This window comes from Brachyhypopomus gauderio, chromosome 9 (assembly GCF_052324685.1).
Source record: "Brachyhypopomus gauderio isolate BG-103 chromosome 9, BGAUD_0.2, whole genome shotgun sequence".
Classification (NCBI taxonomy): Eukaryota; Metazoa; Chordata; class Actinopteri; order Gymnotiformes; family Hypopomidae; genus Brachyhypopomus; species Brachyhypopomus gauderio.
Window position 1 is genome coordinate 22,177,283 of NC_135219.1, and position 26,405 is coordinate 22,203,687.

Here is a 26,405-nt window from a genome sequence, read left to right on the forward strand (position 1 = left end):
GTATATATATACTTACTTGATATACACTGGATATATATATAATATAATAAATTCATAATGTACATAATATTTGAATTGCCAACTCTTTACTTTTATTTAATATGGATTTAAACAATCACATTTAGTTCAGTATATGAAAGTATATGAAGTTTTAGAAATGGAGCTTCTTTAAAGGAGGTTAACTGGGGTGAGGTGTTCCAACTAGTTCAGATGTTGCACAGCTGACAAAGAACCTCTATCTACAAGATTTTTTATAGACCTAAAATTAGTGGTGCATCACATAAACAGGAAACCTAAGTACTTTGTTTGCACACATAATACTTACCAGATTCTTTCTAAGCTTGCATAACTGGACACTGTTTGCTGTTTAACATACAGACACATTAGACTTTCATTTTAGTCAAGAAGATACACCAAAAAACATTCAAAGCTTCATGTCATAATTTGGAAAAATGTCAATAATTGAGAATTTTCTTCTGCTGCAGTTCGAACAGACCCAGTTTTCTTGGACTGAGGGGAAGTTTTGAGATCTTTTATAAGTAAAGTCCTTTTGTATGAAGTAATACAGAGAAACACAGCAATAACAAGACAGTTAACATGAGTATTCTGCCTTCAAGATGTGCAGAAATGTGCCATATAAAACTTTGGTTCTTTCAAATATAGCAGCTATCCTAAATGTTTTCCTAAGAGTTGGATGGACCTGCTGCATGCTGATGCCTTGTGAGGGAGGTAGATACCCACCAGATTGCCAACACATAGGTAGAAGTACTCACGGTTTAATTTTTCATCGCCTATAAAACTATTCTACATCAAAAAAGAAAAAAAAAGAAAAAAGAAAGATAAAAGAAAAGGAGATTGGGGGATGGCAAGGAGCTACTGGGAATAAAAGCCACAACTGTTGGGCCTGAAAGTGCCACATATCACATTTAATAATTTGATCTTTTTTTTTTATATTCAAACCAAAAGATCTAGGCTGCTTCTACTACCAAATTCAGAAATTAAGACTTTCTTGCCCCCTTTTTAAATTCAATAATTTCATAATTAAATAAGTCATTTTATCACCAAAAATAGCAAACAATATTTATATAAAAGTGTTTTTTTTTTTTATCATTTTTACTTTTCTTCATATAAAGTGTCGTAAGAAACATTCAATTTCTCTGAGCCAATGTATGTACCAGAGCGCGTTCCCCCACATGGACGCTGCTATGTTTAAAAATAAATTGAGCACAGATTCCAGGCCTCTAGGTGGCAGTAGAAAGGCTGTAAAGACTATGAGGTCAATGGTTGCTCAGGTTTTGGCCAGCTGTTTTCTCGGGACATTAGGTCATGCACCAGAGAACTAGATTTCAGGGGCTAGATTTCGGAATATGTCATTTGGTATGCCAATAAGAGAGACCATGATGATGATAAAAATGTGAATAAATTAATCAGAACTCTGATTATGGATGCTGTTCAAGATGTAGGAATACACGTGTTAAAAAACGATCTAAAGGAAAAGAGTCTGAAATCGGGGGTTTTGCAACTCCATATGTGGGGACCATTGCCTTGCAGACTCCCCAGCTCATCTGATCCAGCTCATGAAGAGTTTGAGAACTGCTCTGTGAGGCAGCTGGGTGTTTAAATCATAAAATTAAATACCTGCTACTTCATCAGAACTGGAGCTTAAAACATTTGGCTTAGTCTAGCCCATACATGGGCAAACTACGGTCCGCCGGCCCGTTAGGCTTTTTAATCAGGCCTGCCGAAAAAACCTCATTCATTTCCCTTTTTCACCCTTTTCCCTGCAATACCCTCGTTTCCCCAAAAGATGGCGGACTAGTCCAGACACATTGACCTCTGTTGGAGTGTAAATTTCCCGGTGCCGTTTTCGCCCTTCGGTAAAATTGAGCGAACCAAAGAAAAGAGAAGTGGACAGTGAGTGCAGGATGCTTAAAAGTGTGTGGAGTGGACAACAATATATATATTTTTTCACTGAGGTCCAAACAACTGCTGTATGTCGATATGCCAAGAAACGGTTGCAGTTTTCAAAGAATACAATATCAGCCGTCACTTTGCTACAAAACAAAATAATAAATTAAACTGCGTGTCCAAATGCTCCTGACCCTGCCCCTCTGTCAAATTTTACAACCCATTGTGGTCCGCAAGTCAAAATGTTTGCCCACTAGCTTGTGCTTTTATTTCGTTTTTGTGAGGCAAGACTATTCATTTATTTAATACCATTTTTAGAAAAAATTAGAAATTTGAATTTGAATTTGAATTTGAAAGTGATCAGTTCGAATGCTGTTAGACCCAGAGACCGTAACGTACGAGCGACTCGATCTGGCCGTAAAGATCACTGGATCTACTGTAAAAACTGGGCGGAGCTAGAATGTGACGTGACATGTAAACAAACCACACGCCCGCCTGACAGTTTAGCAGTACAAAGCTCGGATACGTTGCTGACTTTGTATACAGACCTTAGGCTACAAACATTAAGAATGTGCGTAATAGTTGAAAAAACGACCGATAACTCACATTTTGCAGGGATGTTGACCTGTTGGTGATTTGGTCGACTTCTTTTCTCCTCGTGCTTTGATTTGCACTGCAGCCTTTGATACCCTGGATGGGTTAGGGCAGATGTTCGCACCCTAGCTAGCTAGGGACACTTTTTTTTTTTTTTTGGTGCATTGCAAGATGGATCCCGTTTTTTTTTTTACTATGGTGCCCATACGGACCCCCCGGTTAGCTTTCTAGTTTTCCTACATATTGTAAAGTAGATTTGAGACACACCCAAAAAGAATGATGCAACCCGGAAATATAATTTCAGTAAGGATCGACCAATGAGGACAGTAGCATCGGGGGCGTTGTCATGGCATCGTTTTCACAACCGGGGCCCCGCTATTGGCCAATCAGAGCGCTCCCGGTGTGACGCTCACGCGCAGCTCCCGCACTGACAGCCCGCCTCGACACACAGCCCCAGTCACAGAGTTGCCAGGTTCGCGATTTTCACGCCAAAGGGCGGGTTTTACACTGACTTTGTGCGGGATATTTTGTAGGACCTGGCAACCCTGCCCAGTCAGGCCTGCAGGTGCCCCGGACGGGTCATTCTCCACCGATAACCGGGTAACACAGTCGGCTGCGGGGCCGCAGGTTGCCGCCTGGCTGAATTACATCGGTGGTCTGCGTTCCCTTGGCATCGTTTGTCATCATATAATCATCGCCGGTTGATGCCGGTCTATTTATACCATCACAACATTGAGAAATACGCAGTTAGACGGGCAGCGGGCGGACGGGACTGGGGCGACATCTTCTTACATGTGTTACAGTGTCTTCAGCGTGGCGGCCCGTAATTGGTTAGATACCTGCGTTCAGCCCCCGTATAAAGCCGTCAAAAGCGAAACCGACACTTTAAACGCGGCGAGGACCGGATAAAGAATCATGGACTTTGTGGCCGGCTGCTTGGGAGGTAAGTTGATAACGGACGCTGGACGTGTGTCCCGGTCCAGTGAGGCGCGCTGGAGGTGTTGGCGAGTGGGTCGATCGCGCCTCTCCGGGTTCGGCCGGTGTGCTTCGGCCAGCAGAGTCTGCAGTCGGTGCTCTGGCCAGAGATTAACAACCAAATCAAATATTGAATGGTCCCGGTTTCAGTGTTTCACTAGTACTAACAATAATTTAATTATTGTTACATGCTCATGTATGGATGTATGTATATGTGTGTGTATATATGTGTATATATATATGTGTGTGTGTGTGTGTGTGTGTGTGTGTGTGTGTGTATACATATATATATATATATACACACACACACACACACACACACACACACACACACACACATATATATATATATATATATATATATATATATATATATATATATATATATATATATATATATAGAAGAGAGAGATTGAGATTGATAGAGAGAGAGTGCTAGCTAAGGCTGCTTCCGCATATTGGTGGACACATTACAAATGAGATGCTTGGTGTTTTAGGAAGCCGTATCCTTCTGTTACATATATGCACAACTTCTAATAACGTGTAATTACGGATTCTTAAGAGTAAACGGTTATTACTAAGTCAATTCATAGGTGTGGTTCTCAAACCCCTCTTTAGTGAGAATACAGGAAAGCGAAAGTGAGTTGCAGATGAGCGGAATTTTCCAAACACGCACGTGCCAGTTTCGTTTCTACATTTGGCAACTTGGGAATGAATAACGGGAAGATGCAAGACACCGATGTCATGAATGAAAGATACGAGCGGTCTTACTGGAATCGGACGAACATTGTAAATGCTCATAGGGGTTTTTCATTCTGTAGTGCACATTGCATATATTCATCAACAGCTGTGTAAAATTTGCTTCCTGGAAGAGTTCAAAATAGCCACTTACCACCTGACTGTTCTTAACCCATAAAAAGGACAACCATCCACACACCCATACAAGAGCCAATCACAGTCTGGGTGCATGGTGACTGGCTTGTGTTGACATCTCTGACAACAGCTTTGTGTGGAAATACTAGGTGGTGTGGCAGGAGAATTGAGTGGGACATGATGCAGTTGTTTGTAAAGGGGAGCAAATTTGGTGCTTAATTGTAAAATGTAGTTTTAGCTTTAAAAGATTCCATGTAATTGTGTGACCCTGTTTGGTGGTGCCTGTGATGTTTTATACCATTTCTGAAAAATAACGATTAGTCAAAATGAATGTGTAAACTTAATTTGAATGCACGCATACCAAAACACTTGGTGTCATGGTATATCCTCATACGGTCTGGTTATTTTTATTAAATACAATAGTAACCTAACTACTTCATCTTGGTGACTGAAAAATGAAATATGAAGATATGGAATTGGATCTATGAATACTGGAATTTGAATCATTTGGTAACCCTCTTTGTCTTTGTTAGTTGAATGTCCACATAACAGTTTAGATTGAAAATTATTAAAGGATAACCCCTTGCCATTGGTATTTGCTATGTGGTGTCATCAGCTGCATTTTGTTATGCTCAACAAGAGGGCTATGCTAAGGTCTAAGGATTAAAGACACACAGTAAGAATCACTGATGACTAATGTTATTTGCACATGATGGGTTTGCACTCTTAAGCAATATCACCATTGGTTTTTAAAGAGTCCACTGGAGTGCTGAGAAAATCAGAAACTGAAATCACAGAAACAGTAATAGCTTAGTAATAGTTTAATAGTTATATTTAGAGGGTGCGACATCTTGCTCAGTGTAGTGTAGAGACAGCTTAAGGAAGATTCCACATTATAGAGTTGTGCCTGTTACTGAGTACAAATTCTTTATATAATTTAGGTTGTGGCTTACAGCTTTCTAGGCAAATAAAAAATGAATACATCCAACGGTTATTTTGTACTTGGCCTAACTTCACACAAGTTGAGAACATAGTTTTAGTTTCACTTTTATTCGTGAACGTGTAACAAACACAGGATTAAGTCTGAACAAGGACTGACAAAAACACAGACTAACACGCACACTAAAATACACAAACACAATCAACACACGTGTTTAACACATCATGTCACAGGACAAGGAGTGTCGTGAATAACAGGTGTCAGGAATAATCTGACAGGTGTCACAAATAACAAAAGACGAACACATTCTCTGACGCACACACAAACACAGGTGCAAATGGACACAGACACGCCCGAAGGAGGACTCAGAAGAGGAGGACCACCCCCCCCCCCCCCCCCCCCCCCACTCCGATGTGGAGTTACATGTTTTTTTTTTACATGCAGTGTCCATGTATTTTTTTCTAATAGGCTACATGCTAGGAAAAAGGTCTAATTCTGTCACTTCTCTTCAGGTGCTGCTGGGGTCCTAGTGGGACATCCTTTTGATACTGTGAAGGTGAGTTTGGTCTGTTAGTCCATTTGAACGATCATGTTTTCCTTACTTCTTCCGTTAATGGTGGTTGAATGCAAGTTTCAACAAGTAGTTTCTCATATTGTGCAGCTCTACACTGTTATGAACTGCCTTTCTAAAGCAGCTTATATTCCTATTCTGCAGCAGAGTTAACGATACAGTGCTGTGGCCAGTGAAATGTGAGAGTAGACATCAATGATTTGTTATTTCTTAAGGCATAACTAATATAGCTCTACCATCTGTATCTATGTGATATGAGACTTTGTTGTCCTTAGTGACTTCGGAGCCTGACTAGTGAAATCTCACAACCACACACTCCATCCGCACTGTCAGTGTGAATAAGTGAAAGGGCATTCTTGCAAACATATTCCCAAACAAAATGTTTAGCTTTTAGTAGTATTAAACAGGTGCATCCTGTAAGAACCTATTCAGCGAATTAGGATCATTTATCTCAGATTTAACTCAAAGGTAAAAAGTAATACTACCCAGCTTATCTTTTAACCATTTCAACAGTTTAACAAGGTTAGACAGCAGGTTTTTTTATTATATACTCTCACCTACTTTTTGGAGCAAGCACAAATCTTTCTTTTACAGGTCAGGCTTCAAGTGCAGTGTGCAAACAAGCCTCTATACAGGGGAACCTTTCACTGTTTTCAGTCTATAATACGTCAAGAATCTGTAAGTACCATGTCATTTTGAATGTACATTTAACCATCAAACTAGACCACACCCCCTATTTATTCATTCATTTTCATTTTAAATGAATATGGTCAGCAAAGGAACCCACTTGACCCGTTCTGTGAATGTTTAGGAAGCTTCTGGGCAAGTTTAATGAATACAAAGAGGTTTAAATATGATGCAGTTTTGCCCAGTTGTGAGTGGAATTTGATTAACATATTTACATAAAGACAATGGCATTAAAGTTGTATTTAAAATAATTTAAAATGTGATTGCAATGTATCGAGTCACAGGCACGGCAAGTTTATTTATGCAGCACATTGCTTAAACTTCTTTCTTACATAAGGTGCTTTCATGTAAAAGCAGTTATAAAAGACAGTTAATCTTAATTTAAAATATAAAGCTAATAAAAATATTTAAGTATATAAAAATTTAACATAAAGGTATATGCAATTTGAATATGAAAAAAAACTGTGATTTTAGCCTAGCTGAAGGTTAGATCCAATAGGTTTTCAGTTTTAAAATGTCTAATGTTGGCTTAAGTCTGGGGTTTTGTGAGTGTTGGTTCAATTTAAGAGCAGAATGGAAGCTAAAAACTGCTTCTCTGCCTAACCTTATGCACGATTACCTGAGCATGAGTTTCTATGGATGTATAAATAAATTATATTCTGTAGCACACTGACATTAAAGGAGTAGAAGGTCTTGCTAGTCAAGTCAACATTTTATTGTCTCATCAGCCCCAAGGGTTGCTAGGAATTCTCTGCAGTGTGTTCAAAATAACACAGTAACAATAAGCTCATAAACTAAACAGAACATTCCAGTAAGTAAAGAGAGAGAGAGAGAGAGAGAGAGAGAGAGAGAGAGACCTTGTGTATATAAAAATACAACACTAGCTAAAGTACAATGACTGCTTTCCTCCCTGCAGGTTTTGGGGCTTTACAAAGGTATTGGTTCTCCTATGATGGGCCTCACATTCATCAATGCAATCGTGTTTGGCGTGCAAGGCAACGCCATGCGCATGCTGGGCCAGGACACACCTACGAACCAGTTTTTGGCAGGGGCAGCTGCTGGGGCCATCCAGTGCATCATTTGCTGCCCCATGGAACTAGCCAAGACGCGTATGCAGATGCAAGGTACCGGCGAGAAGAAGTCGTCCAGCCGTAAAGTATACAAGAATTCCCTGGACTGCCTGGCCCGTATATATCAGCGGGAGGGCGTTTGGGGCATAAACCGGGGCATGGTCACCACACTCATCCGTGAGACACCCGCCTTTGGGGTCTACTTCCTGGCTTATGATGTGCTGACACGCTCACTGGGATGTGAGCCCGAGAACCCTTACATGATCCCCAAGCTTTTGTTTGCAGGCGGCATGGCGGGTATCGCTTCGTGGATCTCTACGTACCCTGCGGATGTGATTAAGTCTCGACTGCAGGCAGACGGTGTTGGGGGCAGGTACCAGTACAGCAGTATCATGGACTGCACCCGGAAGAGCATAGAAAGAGAGGGATGGCAGGTATTCACACGTGGTCTCACTTCCACCCTGCTCCGAGCTTTCCCCGTCAACGCCGCCACTTTTGCTACGGTAGCACTCTTCCTCATGTATGTACGGAAAGATGAGGGAGACAATGATTGTGAGCCCGCCTCACAGCAACATGCCACCCTTGAGCAGCAAACACACCCATCCAGTCTGTGATGGCGCCCCCTGCTGGGTGTTTTTTTTTTGTTTGCAGTTTTTTGCTTTTGCAGTGAAACTGCTCAATATGTATGAAATGCTGTAGATAGCCGAAGCAGGTAACATGTATCTTCCCTGTGTGGCATAATCATTCTGCAAGCATATTTGCGCACTGCAAAACTGCACTTGTACATGTTTTATACCTTGTGGCATAAAGAATAAGGTTCTTAGCAAAGGCATTTCTTTTTTAACGAATGCACATATTTTTTTCTTCTGCTTAATGAGACTGGTTACATTTAATCAAAACTGTTTTTATTACTCTCTACAACCACTGTCTACAACCACTGTATCTGCGTCTCCCCCACCACCTTTTTTAAATGCATTTTCTTAATTTGAATTACAACTACTGACACCATGTGTTTCTTACACATTTGGCATTGCACATTGTGTGGCATTAACTGTAGCATAAGATATAACACACTCCTGTGTCCCGTTACTGAAAACGTTACTGAAAATTATGGGAAAAAAACCCTACCTCATCAAATCTTCCGTTACTAATCCAGAAATAAAACATTGATTAATTTGTTAAATCCAATAGAATTTTAACTTTGCTCTTTCAATAATATAAACTGATTCATTATTTGTTCTCTTCGTTCTCTGTACAAAATCAAGAATAATTGGTATTGTGGTACTCCACAGATTTAGCTATTTCATATGCATCGTGATGATTGTGACTGGTTATTGCACATATATATATGTGTGCAGCAACAGAAGCCTGCATCAGCCTGAAATGGTTTTAAAGAATTATTAGGTAGTTCTGGGGTTTTTCTCTTCTAACAACTGTTGTCATTGTCATTTCATGCATTTAAATATGTAAATATGAAAATATTTGTAAAATGAATCCTGTTCTTATCCAAGCAACAATTGCACAAAACTGATCCATTTTTTGTAGTCTACATTATTTAAACTTGCAATCTCGTTATATTGCTGTGGTCCTTGTGGTAATTGCACTGAGAAAATATAAAATTGAGATGGCCTATGTGTTACTATCAAATTTTATGCATGGATTAGTTTAAGTAACTAGTTTGTCTTTGATAAGTTATAAGAATAAATCACCCCTCCCCCATTGATATAAGCTGGGAGCTTTTGTATGCAATAGTATTGATACTGTTGATTCTGAAATTGTTACAGTAGTAAAAAAACAAAAGCCTGAAAGGAAATGAAGTTTGACTGGGGCTTTCTATGGAGAAAGCTTGAACTTCAGTGGAAACCCATGACAATCATGGCTGATGATGGAAACTGCATTATGGTCAGTTATCAGACTAATTGTTAAACTGTCGTACTGCACTTATGTGAAGGTCAAAGACTACTATCTGTAAAAAAATATCAGGTTATTACCTGAATATTGTACTTCATGAACATGTTGGATATACCATTAAAACCTGAGCTTTAGTGTCATGTAATCTATTTTGTTTTTTTTTCTGAAAATTGTAAAATGTGTTGGAGTAGTTGGTTTTAAGGTAAATGGTAAATGGCTTTAGCAAAGTCAAAGTGTTTTAAAAATATTTTTCCTGCTGGTAAGAGACAGATTGACTGTAGAAGATCACTTTATTTTTGTAAGAAATAGAAGTGGAAATATTTTGCTATTATTTTCTTGTAAATGTAGTTGATGTGATATGAGTTCTCTCAATTCAAAGTTGTTTTTTCCTCACATTTAGTGACATGCTCAGATTATCTTGGCATGATTGATAAAGAGAAATTGACCCAAGCTGAACTCACTATCAGTCTTTTTTATTTAGTTTTTATTGGGACTTTTTTGCTGTTGTTTTTTTTAATGAAGCTGAGATGGTTTATCTAGAATCTAGATAAAATAAAAACCAAAAGTGAAACTGAAGTGCTGCAATGGTGTGTTTATTTCCACAGAAACAACAAACATCTGTAGCACTTTGAATCATGAAAAATAATCACATTAAATTAAAATCTTAATAATTGAATATTATGATCCATTATAAAGAGTTGTAACATGTAATAATAGCTGATAATAATAATGAAGCCTTACTGTACTTATTTTCCATAATTAAAGTCTGAACATCAAAATTGTGGAAAAAACAAAGAGTAACTACATTACTGTCCAACAGAAGTGCAGTTCAGTGTTGTGGTGTTTACTCATCTTGTGATTTCTTACCAGGAACCCCATCCCTGGTTTTTGCACGGAGCTTGTTCACTTGAGACTCGGCAATATCTGCGCGCTCCTCTGCTTCTTCCAGCTCGTGCTGCAGTTTTCGTAACTTGGCCAGATTTGAATTTGCTTGCTCCTCAGCTTCTTCAGCAGAACGCTTGTAGGACTTCACTTTTAGCTGTAGCTTGTCTACTAGGTCCTGCAGTCTTGACATATTTTTACGATCTTCTTCTGTTTGATATGTGAGTTCCTTAATGCGACGCTCATACTTGCGAACTCCTTTTATGGACTCTGTGCCTCGTTTTTGCTCACCTTCCAATTCATTCTCAAGTTCACGAATGCGTGCCTCCAGTTTCTGGAGTTGTTTCTTCCCACCTTTCATAGCAATTTGTTCTGCCTCATCTAGACGGTGCTGCAAGTCTTTAATGGTCTGCTCCATGTTCCTTTTCATTCTTTCAAGATGGGCACTGGTATCTTGTTCTTTCTTTAACTCCTCCGCCATCATAGCTGCATCAGTTATGGCTTTTTTGGCCTTTTCCTCAGCGTTGCGGTTCTCTTGTACCACCTCTTCCATCTCACTCTGAAGCTGAAGCAAATCAGCTTCATGCTTTTTCTTTTGGTTAATAAGACTTGTGTTTTGGGAGTGGAGTAGCTGCATCCTCTCTGTTACGTCTATAAGTTCTTGCTCGGCCAGCTTGCGCCCTCTCTCGGTTTGTTCCAACACTGCCCTCAGCTCCTCCAGCTCTGCTTGAATGAGGTTGTTTCTGCGTTCTAGCAGGGCAGTGTTCTCTTTCAGATCTTCATTAGAATGAAGAGAGTCATCCAGTTGAAGCTGAGAATCCTTCAAGTATGACTGAACCATCTTTAATTGTTTTTGTGCATCGGCTGCTTGTCTGTTGGCTTGATTTAGCTGGATTTCCATCTCATTGAGGTCCCCTTCCATTTTTTTCTTGACTCTTAATGCTTCATTACGGCTTCGTGTTTCTGCTTCAAGAGAGGTTTGAAGGGTTTCCACCATTCGTTGGTAGTTTCTCTTTGCCTGTTCCATTTCCTCATCCTTTTCTGCCAGCTTTCTTTCAATATCAGCCTTCATCTGATTAAACTCTAGTTGAGCCCGTAGGATCTTGCCTTCCTCGTGCTCTAGAGACGCCTCGGCCTCCTCCAGTGCAGACTGCAGTTCTGCTTTCTCTTGTTCCAGTTGTTTCCTTAGTTTCTCCAGCTCATGAACACTCTTACCTCCTTCACCAAGCTGATCTGTCAAGTCTGAAATCTCTTCTTGCAGATTTTTGTTCTCCCTTTTGATTGTTTCTAGATGATCAAGACATTCTTCATAAGCATTTTTCAGCTTGAAAAGCTCAGTACTTTGGTTCCGTGCTTCTTTTTGAGATGCCTCCAGTTCACACTGTGACTCTTCAAACTTTTGCTTCCACTCTGCCATTACTTTGTCGAAAGCCCGTTGTTTCTTATCCAGAACAGCAGATGCCGCATTTGAGCGTTCAAGATCTAGCATAAGATCTTCAATCTCATTTTGTAGACGATGCTTAGTTTTTTCAAGGGAAGAACACTTTGCATTAACTGCTTCTACTGCCTCCTCTGCCTCTTGTAGCCTTTGGACAAGTTTCTTTTTGGCCTCCTCTAGTTCCTCTGTCCTCTGAATACCATCGGTTTCATACTTGGTCCTCCATGTTGCGACCTCAGTATTTGCCTTGGACATTGCCCTCTGAAGTTCTGCTTTGGCCTCCTGCTCCTCTTCAAATTGCTCCCTCAGCAAGTCACAATCGTGTCGGGACGACTGCACGGCATGAGCAAGGGCATTCTTTGCTTTCACTTCCTCTTCAAGCTGCCTTCTTAGGTCCTCTAGTTGTTGGGTATAGGAGCTCTTTCCTCTTGTTAGTTGTGAGATTAGACATTCTTTCTCTTCCAGCTGTCGTCCAAGCTCCCCATTTTCAGTGAGCAGCTTGGCTTTTTGGATTGAGAAATCATTGAGAGCCCTCTGAGCCTCCTCAGATTTGGACCTATGCTCGTTCATCTGATCCTCAAGCGAGCGGCACATCTTTTCAAGATTAACTTTTGCTTTCACAATACTCTCCATGTTTGAGGATAGGTCGTCCAACTCTAACTTCAGCTCAGTCTTCTCTTTCTCTAACTTTTGCTTCACTCTCTGCAGATTGTCGATTTGTTCCCCGAGCTCGGACACACTATCAGCATGCTTTTTTTTAAGAGCTGCAGACATGGTCTCATGCTGGAGAGTGGATTCCTCAAGATCCCTGCGTAACTTCTGAAACTCGCTCTCTCGTTTCTTGTTAAGCTCCGCTTGAGCAGATGTGGCCCCACCTGCCTCCTCCAGGCGTTCACTGATGTCCTCTAGTTCTCGAGAGAGATCAGATCGCTGTTTTTCCACCTTCGCTCGGGCTGCACGCTCAGCATCCAGCTCTTCCTCCAGTTCTTCAATACGAGCTTGGTTTTCTTTTAATTTTTTCTGAAGTTGCGCCACACTCATCTGCTCGTCCTCAATCTTTCTATTCAGCTGACATATTTCAAAGTCTTTTTTTTTCAGTTTCTCCTCTTGTTGCTGTTTATCGTTTTCTAAATCCATTACATTCTCTTGAGTCAATTTCAGATCTCCCTCCAGTTTCCTCTTTGCTCGTTCCAGATCCATTCTAACTTTTTTTTCTTGCTCTAAAGAGCCCTCAAGGTCATCCACCTGCTGCTCAAGCTTAACTTTAGCTTTTGACAAAGTATTTGTTTTGTCCTCCTCACTCTGAAGGTCATCCAGTATCTGCTGATGTGATTCCTGTAGAGCTTTTTTCTCTTTGGTGAGCTTCATTATGATTTCATCCTGGGAGGCCATTTCCTCAGTGAGGTTTTTGACTTTGTTCTCAGTGGCATGCTTCTCTTTCTCAACCTTGGCAAGAGTCAGCTCAAGGTCATCTATATCCTTCTTAAGTTCAGAGCATTCATCCTCTAACTTGCGCTTTTTGGCTGTGAGGTCTGCATTTATTTCTTCCTCGTCTTCAATCCGTTCAGTCAGCTCTTTCACTTTAGCCTCCAGTTGAATTTTGCTTTTGATCAACTGTTCACATCGTTCCTCTGCATCTGTAAGTGTATCTTGCTCCGACTGCAGCTGGAGAAGTAAGTCATTCTTTTCTTGAAGGAGTGTCACCATTTTTTCCTCTAGCTCTTTCCTTCGACCTTCACATTTATCCAGGGCCTCTTTTATTTTATTGTATTCATCCTTCATGTTAGCCATCTCTTTTTCAGCTTCGGCACTCTTTAGCAGAGGCTTTATCTTAAAGAACATTTTCATCCAAGGCCAGTTTTTAACACTTAGGAAGGAGCGAAGGTTCCACTGAATGACCATCAGGGCATCTCTGCGTTCAACGAGCTTCTGATATACTTCCCTCATAAGCAAAGCTCGAGCATTAGCTTGTATCCTTGTAATGATGCGGGAAAGTTGCTCATCCCGCATCTCCTCCAGTGTGCCAAGCAGACCTGCTTTGAAAAAGACTTTGGTGTGGCCAAACTTGTACTGTGTATGGTCAATGTCAAGTGATCCCAGTAGTTTCTCAGCACTCTTCTTGTTTTCAATAAACTGGCCTTCTGGGATAGCAGACGCATTCAGAATTCTGTACCTCTGTTTGAAATCCCCATAGAGTACTCTGTTTGGAAAACCTTTTCTGCAAATCCTGATACCCTCTAGCACCCCATTACAGCGGAGCTGGTGCATTACAAGGCAGTTGTCCATGGCTCCAGGAGTCTTACTCTCATTTGGAATCAAACAGCGAACAAAGTGTGGATGGGTGGTTTTTAGATTGGTCATGAGTTTGTTCAGATTTTCTCTGTGTAAGGCAGACACAGTCTGAAAGGACGAGCCCTTCTTTTTGGCTCCTTTCCCCCCTGACTTTTCAGATTCTGTTCCTGCATAACTTGAGAAAAGGTGACTTAAAAGCTTGAGAGAGGATTTTTGATATAACCCAACTACCGTTTCATTCAGTGGATCTTTATTCTTGACAAGCCAGCCTGAAATATTGTAATCAACAGTGCCGGCATAGTGAACCAAAGCAAAGTGTGCCTCTGCTTTGCCCTTGATAGCACGTGGCTTCTGAAACATGCTTGACTTGCCCAAATGATTATCATAAAGCTTTGCTTTGAAGGTCTGGTCACTTGCCTTTGGAAACATGCACTCTTCCTCTAGAATAGACATGATCCCAAGAGGCTTCTCAATCAAGTCAATGCAGGCTTGCAAATCCATTCCAAAGTCAATGAACTCCCAGTCTATTCCTTCTTTTTTGTACTCCTCTTGCTCCAAGACAAACATGTGGTGATTGAAAAACTGTTGCAGTTTTTCATTAGTGAAATTAATGCAGAGCTGTTCAAATGTATTGAAATCAAAGATCTCAAATCCAGCAATGTCCAGAACTCCAATAAAATATTGCCGATGTTGCTTTGTGTCAAGGGACTGGTTTATTCTCGCTACCATCCAACTGAACATCTTCTCATACACTGACTTTGCCAGTGCGCCGATCGAGTAGTACACCTGATCCACGCCTTGACCTTTTGTGACATATTCATTGCCTACCTTGACCCTTGGATGACAGAGTCCTTTTAGGAGATCAGCAGAGTTCAGGCCCATTAGGTAGGCTGATTTGTCAGCAGCTTCTGAACCATCAGGTTCTGCCTGCTCCTCACGCTGCTTCTGCTTGAACTTCATGTTACCATAGTGCATGATGGCACCGGTCAGTTTGTACACTCCCATTTTCTCATCTGGGGTAAAGCCAAGTACATCAAATGCATTGTCGGTGGCAATCAATTCCTCACTATCATTAATGGATGCAACAGTTACCTCTCCTTGGGAGATGAAAGAGTAGTCGTAGGGATTGTTTGTAATCAAAAGCATGTCTAGCAGTTCAGGCTTTGCATTGGACAATATCTGGAAAAATATGTGGTAGTTCCGTTCTGTTTTTAGTTGAAAGGTCACTCGCGACTTTTCTAGCAAGTATGTCTCAATATCAGCTGAAGAAAGTTTGCCACTTGTTCCAAAATGAATGCGAATGAACTTTCCAAAGCGTGAGGAGTTATCATTTCTTGCTGTTTTTGCATTGCCAAATGCTTCCAGTGCAGGGTTAGCTTGGATGATTTGATCCTCCAGGGTGCCCTTGTTGGAGTCCTTCTTGCTAGCACTTCCACCACCAGCAGCTGCAATACTTGCAAAATATTGGATCACTCTCTTGGTGTTAACAGTCTTCCCCGCACCAGATTCTCCAGTGATGAGGATGGACTGGTTTTCTCTGTCAGTTAGCATGTACTGATAAGCATTATCAGAGATAGAGAAGATATGAGGAGGAGCCTCAGATCTTTTCTTACCTCTGTAAGCAGCAACTACCTCTTCGGCGTACACAGGAAGCCATTTGTATGGATTCACCGTTACACAAAACAGGCCTGAGTAGGTGTAGATCATCCAGGCTGCATAACGCTCTTTGAGGTTGAACAGCACTGCGGGCTCGTGCAGAAAAGTGAACATGGCCATATCTTCAATTTTATCAAATTTAGGTGGGTTCTGAGGATGGACATCTGCCTCCTTCACGGTAACAGTCCTTCCGTCTTCCGTTTTCACCGTCACCTTTCCTCCATCCTTGCTCATAATTTGCCCTTTGATATACTCCACTTTATCGTCCACCACAAAGCATTCAGTCTTGATATCAAATGCTCTGGTCTGAGCTTCGAGTCGCTCTTTATCCGACTTCCTTAGGAAAGGAGCTGCTTTTCCAAACTCTGCCATGAGAGCATCTGCCATTGTGATCTCTTGATTTCCTCAAGTGCAGTGAGAACTGACAAACTGCTCGGAGTCAAAGCCGTGTCCAGCAGGAGCTGTAGAAGACTGGCCGTGCACTTCTTTTATAAAGGACATCCACGTTCCAAATAAGGATGTGCCTGCGTGCATCATGGACATGAAGGAGATCAGAAAGAACAAGAGAAGTTTTATCAAAATCTTTAAGTGGTGTGGGGCAGTAACACGACCTTTAGGTGATTGTATCCTTTTTAGGATAGCTCTCACCTCTCCAACGGACTCTTTCTGCTAGCTATCTCAAACTGGTATTTCAAGCACTTCAGTGTCAGGCTAGCACTACATACAGTCTATATATATATGTTCTAATAACCAAATCACATGCTGTTTGTTTAGTGTTTTAACATTTACAGTATAGTCAGAAGACGTGTAGTTGTACTAGTAATAAATACTTTGTTTTTTTACATCAGGGTTTATGAATAGCTGCAGAACATGTATCATGTACATTAAGAAAAATCTGATTGCAGATTTGAAAGTGTTGATTATAGTAACCTATATGGAGCCAAGCAATTCTAGTCCAGTTTAAAATACATGTGGCGTGTAATTTAGGTTTTTATCTCGACATACCAGCACACCACTTTCTTTATCAAATGTTTCCCTAATAGACTCCATGTAACACTCATACTACAGACTCACCCAGCTCAACCATGATTAACAGCACTTAAAATAGTACTTACAAATGTCAGACCATCTCATTAATGCCCCTGTCATGCATCTCTTGTATATCTTGTACCTCTGGGGTGAAAATAAATCTGCACAAAATGTGATTGTCTTGCTGATATTTTATGAAATGGTACATTAAGGTAGATAATTTTTGATGCTCAGGATCTCTGAAACCCTAGTTTACATTTATAACAAAGCAATAAATAGTCTAATGTGTTTTTCAAAAGAATTTGTGACAACTTGCGAACTGAAACAAGCTATTTTAATAGGATATAATTTATTTTTAGAAATAAACATGTAGAACCTCTTTTTTTACAATGGCAGCGTTTCATTTGTTTCACAAAATTGTAAATTTGGTAAACTTTCTTTAAAACAAAACTCTATGGTCCCTGTGAGTCGCACACAAACACAAATCATACATACATAATTGGTGTTTTTAGAAAATATAGCCTATGAAATTACAGGTCACTCTGTATGTGCACACGCACAGCAGTTCACATTCCCAAACGATTCTGTATGTCACAGTTGGCCAGCCAGTCTGCAGGGTTCATTAATGTAAGTGCCTTGTCTGCACGTGTAGTTAATGTTGGTCAGCAGCGAGACATGCGTTTCCTGTACTGTTCCACCAGAGGCACCAGGCAGCGTGGCGAGCCGCACTGCAGCAGGAAGGGGTGACCCAGCAGATCGCTGGCGGTGCCTCTCTCCATGGGGTTCCTGGTCAACATGGAGTCCAAAAAGTCCCTCAGCACCGGCGAGATCTGCTCAGGAGAGAATAAATGTCAGCAATCATGAGCTCAATAGCAATTAGTGTGCAGAAATAGCAGTTCCTGGTTAGTGTGGACTGAAATGTGTAATGTGTTACATGCATGCTTTACTAAACCAATGCTTTATTTATCTTTATTTACTTATTCTTAGTTTCTTTCATTCTTAATTCTTTTACCTTATTTTAGTTTCTATTATTCAATTAGTTTCATTATTCAATTAATTTTATTTTCTATTTTTATTCCTTTAAAATCCTGTTTTTAATTTTGATATATTCTATTTTGTGGGCAACACCTTCCCAAAGTGATAGACCTCAGGTCGTAAAAAGCTTCTTTCTTTTCTTGTGTAAAGCACTTTGAATTGCCAATGTGTATGAAAGGTGCTAAACAAATGAATTTGCCTTGCCTATGTGACAATATTTGTTTATGACGTTTGGAAAAAGTCATCTAGTGTGCTGAGGCTGTTAACATAATTTCCAGGATCGTATTTCTCGCTGATATATTCATAACAGAATAATAAGCACGTAAGAACTCTGCTTTTACCTAATGTCAGTTTTTTTTCTTTCTTGCTACAGATACCAACAAAATTGTGAAGTGCTGTTACAACAGTAAAGCTGAAGTATTGGGAGGTGAGTGTGTTTCTCTGTTCCAAAGAAGCTTGCGAACCATGATTCAGAGCACTGGTTTTGCAGCCTCATCTAAAATATTGTTTATACTGTCTCTAAATGTAGTATAGAACAGAGGTTTGCTATGGGATAGAGGTTTCCACAAAAGATTTGCCACTTTATTAGGTAAATTTTTAATGTGTATTTTAAAGATGTGCAGTGTGCATATAATCATGCACAAATTGGTCTGTCACTCAAACGCTTCAGCCACCAGTGGTCCTGTGGTATGAAAATCACCAGTACTCACAAGACTGGTATAACAGCACTTATTGTGCATGGCAAAAATATCTGTATTCTCTAACAGTACACAATCAAGGTGTTTATATTAAAATTATTCCCTAATAAAGTGAACAATGTGTATGTAAATATCTTGTTAAAGCTTTTTCTGCATCAAGACATCAATAACTGTATGGAACATGACTATTCTGCAGAGTTATTTGAGTTAATCCTATTATTTTATCAAAATCAGAATAACATTTCCAGCTATAATCATGCAGATTTGATTCTTGCAGGTTCTACAATTCTTGCCTTGTGTGTGTTTCTGACAGAGGGCGCTGGTTCATCTCTCAGTCTCTTCATAGCAGCCACTGGTGTGTCACTGAAATATGGAGGCTCTCCCTCCACCATTTCCACCACCATAATGCCCAGAGACCACACATCCACCTGCAGATATGACTACATTAATAACTTTCCTGTAGGGATTGGAAATACTTCTTTCTGTGGCCAAGAATCACATCCTTAAGAACTGGGAGTATTAATAACACATCCCCCACCCAGAACATCTCACCAAGGGCAGAAAATAACCATGAAGATAAAAGATAAGTATTATCTGTAGGTGTCAAAACATAGTGCCCAGGCCTCGCCGTGTCCTCCAGCACTAATGTTTTAGATAACATGACATGATGAACATATTTTCCATATCTTCTCTCATGCTTCTGGCCTTCCTGTTTTTACGCATGCTGCATACAGCATATTGGCCCTCTTCACTGGAAGTGTTTTGGGTCCAGGTGTCATTACGCAACACGTGCAGGAACTTGCCTGAGATAAACCATTAAAATGCCAGCTGCAATACTCATCTGGCCATAAGGCTAATAGTGCACCACACAAGAATTATCATTATTACAGTTGTTGTTATTGTTTGTGGTGGTGGTGGTGATTTACTGTTTCCGAATACCTCTGTGCCATATGGGATTTTGGAGATAACCTCTGGAGCCATCCAATATGGTGTTCCGACTAAAGACCTCCTCTTTGGGATATCCTTGCTGATCTGAGCACAGAATCCAAAGTCTGACAGCTTGATCTAGAAAAAAATGAGATTGGAACCAGATTTTAGGTTGCCAACTGTATTTTGCACAAAAGTTGTTTTGGTCAGCTTTCATACACAACACAATATGACAGAATACTTAATTTCCTATTACCTAGGATACCACTCACCATACAAAGTTGAATTACCTTGGGAAATGTATCATTTATTTTACTGTTTGAATACTTTGGAATAAATAAAATAGTACAATGGCATAATGAGCAGTCATTCTAAAATCCCGTGCTGAACATGTTAGGATAAAAATGAATATAAATTCCACTTACTCTCCCATCAAGTGTTAGCAATATAGAGTCACTCTTGATATCTCTGTGGATGACACCCTCTGCATGAAGATAGGCCAGAGCTTGTAGCACAGCTTCACACACTGTAGCTATCTGCTCCTCAGACAGGCTGCATGTGTAGGCATGCAAACACACACACACACACACACACACACATTACTCTCCTTGTAAAATATTTCTATTGACTAGTATATTTTGTATTCCTAAGCATGGCCCTATCCTAACCTTTACCCAAATTAATAGTTTAGCTACTGTATTTAAAAAAAAAAAAAAAAAAAAAATTAATAAATAAATCTTGTAGGGACTAGCAAAATGTCCTCCAAAAAACAAATCATGTTTTATTATAATCAGGGAAACAGTTAAAGAAGTCCCCAAAAAGAGATTAAAATAATAAAATAACATTCCCTTCTTTGGGAGACTGTGCTTGACTGATTAAACCCCTGCAAAGGTCAGTGCATGGGAGTATTTCACAAAGCGGGAGTCCTCAGTTCAGACAACTTAAGCCTGAAGTCAAGACTGACCAATACATAAAGAGTTTGACCTTAAACTGTCTAAACTGAGACCATGCTCACCTCTCCAAACCTGCTTTCATACAGACATTACAGAGACTAAATGATTGGTCTTAGAACATCATATCTTCTTTTGGTCTCTCACCGTGTTTCAGATACTATGTTGGTAAGTGCTCCACCTTGTAAGTACTCCATAATGACCCACAGTTCCTCCCCCACCAGAGCACTCTTGTACATCTCCACCACATTCTTGTGCCTGTAGTCTCGCATAATGACCACCTGCTCAGTGTGAGAAACTGGAATTAATGGACTGTTGCTTAATATTCACAGATAATTATCCACACAGAGGCTTAGAATGAGAGCTTAAGGCAAGTATTGAATGTACTGAGGACAGGTAAACTGCAGTATTTAGAGGACCATTAATGCTTACAGATTTTTGGGTGTTCTGAAAGGCACTACATAAGTGGAAATTATTATTATTGTTATTGTTATTATTATTATTAAACAGCATTTCTAGTACTCTTTGACTACTGATGGTTACAGCATGTGCTAACTAGAATGTAAGACGCAGACTGCCGTACTTCATTAAAGAGCAGCTCTCTCCTCTGTTGTTTCCTCAGATCCATCATCTTCACCGCAACCCGTTTCCCACTGTGCCTCTCCACTGCAGTACAGACAACACCCGTGGACCCTTCTCCGATCTTCACGAAGTTCTCCAGATAAGTGCGTGGGTCCCCTTTGTCCACCACCATTTGTAAGGCAGCCTTGAACTGTGCATGGGTGACCTTGGGTTGCTCAAAGACGAAGGCAGCTGGAGGCATAGATCCCAGACAAGGAGAGGTGGGTCCGGGCAGGCTAGGTCCAGGAGAGCCCGTGGGGGAGGGGCGGGGCAGCGAGGGGCTGTCTTGTACTGGTGGTACTGAAGCCTTACTAGGTGATTCACCTATCGTGTAGCTGGAGAAGCTGCGTAGCTGTGGGTGGGAGTGAGGGTCATGCCCTGGTTTTGGACTGCTGGTGCCATTGGGTTTTGACATGGCCGGCATACCTGATGTGTTTGCCTATAACAGCGAAAGAAACAAGTGACATGTCTCATCTCTGCCCAAAATATACAATCGTGTGAAATTGTTAAAGCATCCCATTAAAACATTTGTCTTTTTAACATATTTAAAAATATGGACATTTGATCATCTTGTAAGAAAAAAGTTAAGACACCCCCACATTTATTACAACTTAAAATGCCTAAAAATGAGAGTCAGCTGAAAAAGAACATCATTAAAGAGGACTTTGGAGGAGGCTGTATTTAAACCTCATCCATTTAGTCAGTAGGAATTAGCATCTTGTAATTCTTAGCATCTTATAATTTTTAACAGTCAAACTATTTTTTGTTTTTTTTTTTGGAAAGGTGATGCAAAGGTGATACATTACCCTTATCTATACATATTGTTTGAATAAAGATTGACTATTGATATGTACATATTTCCAAATATAGTATTAAATACTTAATGAAGCATCCTGTTATATCCTGTATTGGTTAGGTTACTATAAAGAAATAAAGAATAATTTAAGACATTTCCTTTCCAATCATTACTTACTTCAATGCTTCCTTTACACCTTTATTAATGTAGTGAAATTATTTAGTAAATGAATGAGTGATTTCACCTTTAAGTCATAAGTGGAGCAAGGCCTCCCAGGAGTGTCCACAGATACCATGGGATATTCTGGAATTGGTGTCTCCCTTGCATTGAGCCTTGACCCTTGGCCTACTATGGGAGTATTGTAGAGGCAGGACACAGGCCTTTGGTTGGACTTACTGTCCCTCTGATCCAAGCCGGCCTTATGATGTGTTAATGCCTCTCTGTGTGCATTCTTCTCTTCTTGGCCTGCTGCGGGCAGGTTCAAAATGTCCTTCGGCATGAGGGGAGGCTGTTGCCCGGGGGCTATGCTGATTTCGATAATGGACTCCGATCCTGCCGGCACCCCATTAGGGTGGACGGTGGTGCCGTTTTTGGTACCAGGCAGAGGGCTTCCACTCTCACTGTGGATCTGCCGCACCCTCTCTTGCCAGCCGAGGGCAGGCTGACCCTGTCTCTGATTGTTCTGGTTCAGCTCCTGGTACTGGTACGTGTCGCCCTCAGTGACCTCGCCCAGGCGGCCCAGGGACTGGGCTCGTTTCCGCAGTGTCGGGCTGGTACGCCTGAGCGAGTTGGAGCTGGTGACCGAGAGTCGGCTCATCTCGGCGATCGCTGCAGCAATGTAGTCTCCGTGGCCAATAAAACTGCCCCGTACAATAGACTGTGTGAAAGAGTGAAACAGAATGAATAATAAAAAACCCCATATAACCCTGTTTACAATATACAAATGAAGAAATATCAGTCAGTGGAGAGGACAGAGATGTGTGGTAGAGGTAGATGTTAGAGATGTCAGAGATCTGGGATAAAAACTCCATTGGGGATAACAGAGAAGAACCCTCTGTTGAGGGAAAATATTGGTAATAAGAGACACAATTGGGTTCATGTAAATAATCACAATAAAGAGGAACTACTTATATTCATACACACTGTCACTTATCACTTATTTAGGCATGCATTATGCTACCTTATGTTGTTTTATGTATGTTGTGTCTTTTGTTTTTCCATAAGCCAGAAAGCTCAACATTCCTCAATATTGTGCATGTGTTTAGCTATATTTAATTATGCGTTAACTAAGTCATACATAATACAGTCTTTAGGTTAAAAAAGCAGATTCTCCTAAAATAGTTATACAGTGGTCTGAATCGTTGTGATGTTACCCTGGACAAAAAAAACCCCTCTCTAAATCTGTTACTGTCACGGAACAGCTCCGGACCCCTCCTTTTGGGGGTGTATTTATGTCGTCTGCGTCTGGTTATGTCCATATTTGTATTTCCATGGGTGTGGGTCGTTTGTGAGCATGTTCATCGGTCTCACCTGTGGCTCGTCTCGTGATCACTGGGGATTGTGTAGTTCGTCTATTTAACGCGCGTTCGTGCAATGTCCTGTGCTCGTCTTTGTCTATAGCTCGTGCCTTTTTGTGCTCAATGTAAAGAGTGCTGTGCACTATCCGCGCTGGACTCCACCGTTTTGTGTATTAAACGTTTATGTGTCACTGCTACGTGCCTCGTCGTGCATGCCTCCTCCACCGTAACAGCTACGTCACTATACTTTGAAACAATTCTGCTTACTTTGCATCAGATGCTCTGAAGTGAGTTTTTGCATTTACTTAATTCAGTGTATAATTAAACTGCAGTGGTTGCAATAAAAGCTATCAAATTACATTCTGGAATCTTTGCAAAACCTTGTGACTTCCATGTCTTACACCTGGAGGCAAGAGCTTGTTCAGGAAGTATGAGAGGATCAACGTGATGTGTCAAAACAATGCTATCTAATTTCACACTGAAGTAACAGCTCTGCATATTCAGTCACTGCTCAGACCAGATTTCCTTAAAGCATGGAGACATGAAGAAAACTTGCATTTCAGGTTCACCAGTTTTTGCTCTGCCTGCACTATGCATTCTCATTCCATGTGTCCGAATCATCAACCCACCACAGCTATGCTGTCGGATTTTTGAAAACAGAACCATCAATCAAAAATATATATATTTTTAAAACAGAATACTACCGAGTCAGCTAGAATATTAATATCTAGCATGAAACCAACATCTCAAATCCTGAGAGGTTGATACAGCGTCTAATATCTTTGAATGTGAACAAACAGTATTGCTCATGTGACTCAGTGACTCAAACTCGTGACTGAGAATAGAAGTGTGTGATAAATGGCATTCATCAAACATTTGACCATTGGATGGTGTCAGACCCATATCAATCATGTTGTCATACACATCCTATGTAAGCCAAATGCTGACCTTTAAATGCAAACAGCTAAAAATCCAAACACCTGAGCACATACGAAATGTATATGCACATATACATACAACAAATGCACATACGAACACTCAGCCCGATGTTTTTTACGACAAAGTGAACATGGTGTCTGTACCTTTTCTGTCTTGGGCTTCACAGGTGTAAAGCTGGATGGGTCCACCACAGGCTTGGGTCTCCTCAGGGTCTCTATTATACTCTGCCATTGGGGTGGTAATCCCACAAAACAGCCCCGTGTGTGGTCAAAAGATGTGTGCACCCGGTGCTCAAAGTTTCTGGGAGCAGAGATCTCCATCTTTCTCTTCTTCTTCTTCTTCCTCTGGAACATCCTGAAGATCTGGGGGAAACAGAAGTAGAGCGTGTTATGATGTGATGTCTTCATTCCACTCCAGCTTAACCGCTTGAGTCGAGAGTCGTCACAACCACAGCACCGATCACACGAGTTTCCTTTCCAAAACAGAAGGGGATAATCAGGTAAACAGTTAACAAATCACCCAGGTGAGCCTTAAAGTGACAGACTCTCCTCTCGAGTGGAGATTAGTGATTTGTGATTCTCTCGAGTGGAGATTAATGATGGGGTGGGGAGAATGCTACTGCACACCAAGCAGAAGACACACCCCTTTCATGCAAGGAAACAAAACTGCTTCAGATTTGCTTCAGCTCCTGTCTTATCACTGAAATGATCACTGTCTATCAGCTCAGTAAAGCTTGAAAGTTTCTGCTTAAAAGTGTTTTGTGAGCTCATTGAGTAGTGACCATGATTCTTATTTTATCTTCACCAATTTTCATATTTTTGTATATGAAATGTCGGGTTTATGTTCATCAATTCCATTTACTTGTTTTGACATGGAATGTGTGAGTTACCAGAAGACTACATGAAACATGGAATTAGAGCATGTGCAAAAGTAAATGAACCACAGCTGCATTGGCAAGTCAATAAGGTAAAAGACTCAGGTGCAACATGTGAGAGCTCAATCAATTAAGCAGACCAATCAATTGAGACATCCTTGAGAAAATATTTGAGCCACACTGATTAAAAGGGAGAGGAAACCAACCAAACCACTGTCGTGCCAAGGTGTAAAGTACACAGAGTAACAGCGAGGAGACATTCGAGGACTTCAGGAAGAAGGTGGTGACAGCCCATCAGTCTGGTGAACGCTAGAAGACCATCTCCAAAACATTCCACTATATGACAAATCATTTACAAATGAAGGGCACTCAGCAGCTCTTCAACTCTGCCCAGAAGTAGATGGCCTTCAAAACTTGCACCAGGAAACACCAGCATAATAATAGATGTAAAGGCCAAACCCGCACATCACCTCCGGCTTCACTGGCAGCATCTGGTATAAATGTACATGCGTCTACAATTCCAGAGGCTTCCTGGAAGTGCATTCGCTGGACAGATGAGTCCAAAATTCAATCAAATTCAAATTCTTCACCATAATCTCCTGTCATCAGGGAGTAGAAGCTGGGACAGAAATGGATTATGCAACAAGACAACGACCCAAAGCATTCCAGCAAAACTACCAACGAATGACTTGAGAGAAAGATCTGCACTCTGGATTGTCACAGTCAAAGCCTCAATCCCATAGAAATGCTGTGGCGAGATCTGAAGCGGGTGGCACATGCCAGATGCCCCTCCACCCTCTATCAACTGGTGGAGTTCTACAAGGAGCAGTGGGCAAAAATCCCAAAAGCAGATGTGATACACTTGTTTGTGGTTACAGAAGATGTTTGGTTGAAGTAATGGCTACAAAAGCAGGCTACTAAGAGTTCATATACTTTTGCACTTTGCAGATTTTCAAGTTTTATGTTGATACATATAGATTTTCCTGTTTCCCTTATTTGGAAGGTCCGCTTAACAAATTAAGATTTATTTCATAACAATTTATATATTTTTAAAGAAAACAATGACCATGTTTCAGTAACCCAGGACTTTCATAGATGGATATAATAAAATGCCATTGCACTCTGTTGATTCCTGAAAAATATCCCCAGGCCATATCCTTGTTTAAGCAGGCCAATCAATATTTACTCACAAGTGAACATTAAACAGAACCACAGGCGTATG

At 40.7% G+C, this 26,405-nt stretch overlaps 3 protein-coding genes and 1 long non-coding RNA gene across 6 annotated transcripts in view; 1 reads left to right on the forward strand and 3 right to left on the reverse strand.

Moving 5' to 3' along the window:
* The window catches only part of LOC143523476 (uncharacterized), a 27,265-nt gene extending 24,220 nt beyond the window's left edge, over positions 1 to 3,045 (reverse strand). The window contains exon 1 of one of the 2 annotated variants that reach the window (XR_013133358.1): positions 2,515 to 3,045. This is a non-coding gene — a long non-coding RNA (uncharacterized LOC143523476). The remainder of the gene's footprint in view (positions 1 to 2,514) is intronic. The other variant, XR_013133357.1, reaches the window with a different exon arrangement.
* slc25a29 (solute carrier family 25 member 29) lies at positions 2,822 to 18,288 on the forward strand. 2 transcript variants are annotated; one of them, XM_077017949.1, is made up of 5 exons: positions 2,822 to 3,445; positions 5,803 to 5,846; positions 6,456 to 6,539; positions 7,465 to 8,052; positions 18,235 to 18,288. In XM_077017949.1, the coding sequence occupies exons 1-5, from the start codon at positions 3,418 to 3,420 to the stop codon at positions 18,250 to 18,252; spliced, it is 762 nt and encodes a 253-aa protein (XP_076874064.1). In that variant the 5' UTR covers positions 2,822 to 3,417; the 3' UTR covers positions 18,253 to 18,288. The 2 variants fall into 2 exon arrangements, with proteins under 2 accessions (XP_076874064.1, XP_076874063.1); XM_077017948.1 differs by lacking the exon at positions 18,235 to 18,288 and having other exon boundaries at positions 2,822 to 3,202; positions 3,306 to 3,445; positions 7,465 to 10,105.
* On the reverse strand, positions 10,107 to 16,271 carry myh6 (myosin, heavy chain 6, cardiac muscle, alpha). Its single transcript, XM_077017945.1, has one exon. The coding sequence runs from the start codon at positions 16,182 to 16,184 to the stop codon at positions 10,374 to 10,376; it is 5,811 nt and encodes a 1,936-aa protein (XP_076874060.1). The 5' UTR covers positions 16,185 to 16,271; the 3' UTR covers positions 10,107 to 10,373.
* pak6b (p21 protein (Cdc42/Rac)-activated kinase 6b) lies at positions 17,163 to 24,880 on the reverse strand. Its single transcript, XM_077017946.1, has 8 exons — positions 24,453 to 24,880; positions 22,098 to 22,730; positions 21,020 to 21,496; positions 20,584 to 20,717; positions 19,912 to 20,038; positions 19,499 to 19,624; positions 18,853 to 18,987; positions 17,163 to 17,656 (listed from the first exon to the last, which is right to left on the reverse strand). The coding sequence occupies exons 1-8, from the start codon at positions 24,714 to 24,716 to the stop codon at positions 17,489 to 17,491; spliced, it is 2,064 nt and encodes a 687-aa protein (XP_076874061.1). The 5' UTR covers positions 24,717 to 24,880; the 3' UTR covers positions 17,163 to 17,488.
* Positions 24,881 to 26,405: the final 1,525 nt, after the last annotated feature.

Bases quoted from the DNA above. Each gene is read 5' to 3' on its own strand.
- slc25a29 (XM_077017948.1), top strand. From the start codon at position 3,418: ATGGACTTTGTGGCCGGCTGCTTGGGAG. The intron at 3,446-5,802 runs GTAAGTTGATAA...ACTTCTCTTCAG, and splicing joins TGTGGCCGGCTGCTTGGGAG to GTGCTGCTGGGGTCCTAGTG. The intron at 5,847-6,455 runs GTGAGTTTGGTC...TTTCTTTTACAG, and splicing joins ATCCTTTTGATACTGTGAAG to GTCAGGCTTCAAGTGCAGTG.
- myh6 (XM_077017945.1), bottom strand. From the start codon at position 16,184: ATGGCAGATGCTCTCATGGCAGAGTTTGGAAAAGCAGCTCCTTTCCTA.
- pak6b (XM_077017946.1), bottom strand. From the start codon at position 24,716: ATGAAGACATCACATCATAACACGCTCTACTTCTGTTTCCCCCAGATC. The intron at 20,718-21,019 runs GTACGGCAGTCT...CACACTGAGCAG, and splicing joins GAGAGCTGCTCTTTAATGAA to GTGGTCATTATGCGAGACTA. The intron at 19,625-19,911 runs GTAAGTGGAATT...ATTTTTTTCTAG, and splicing joins TGCTAACACTTGATGGGAGA to ATCAAGCTGTCAGACTTTGG.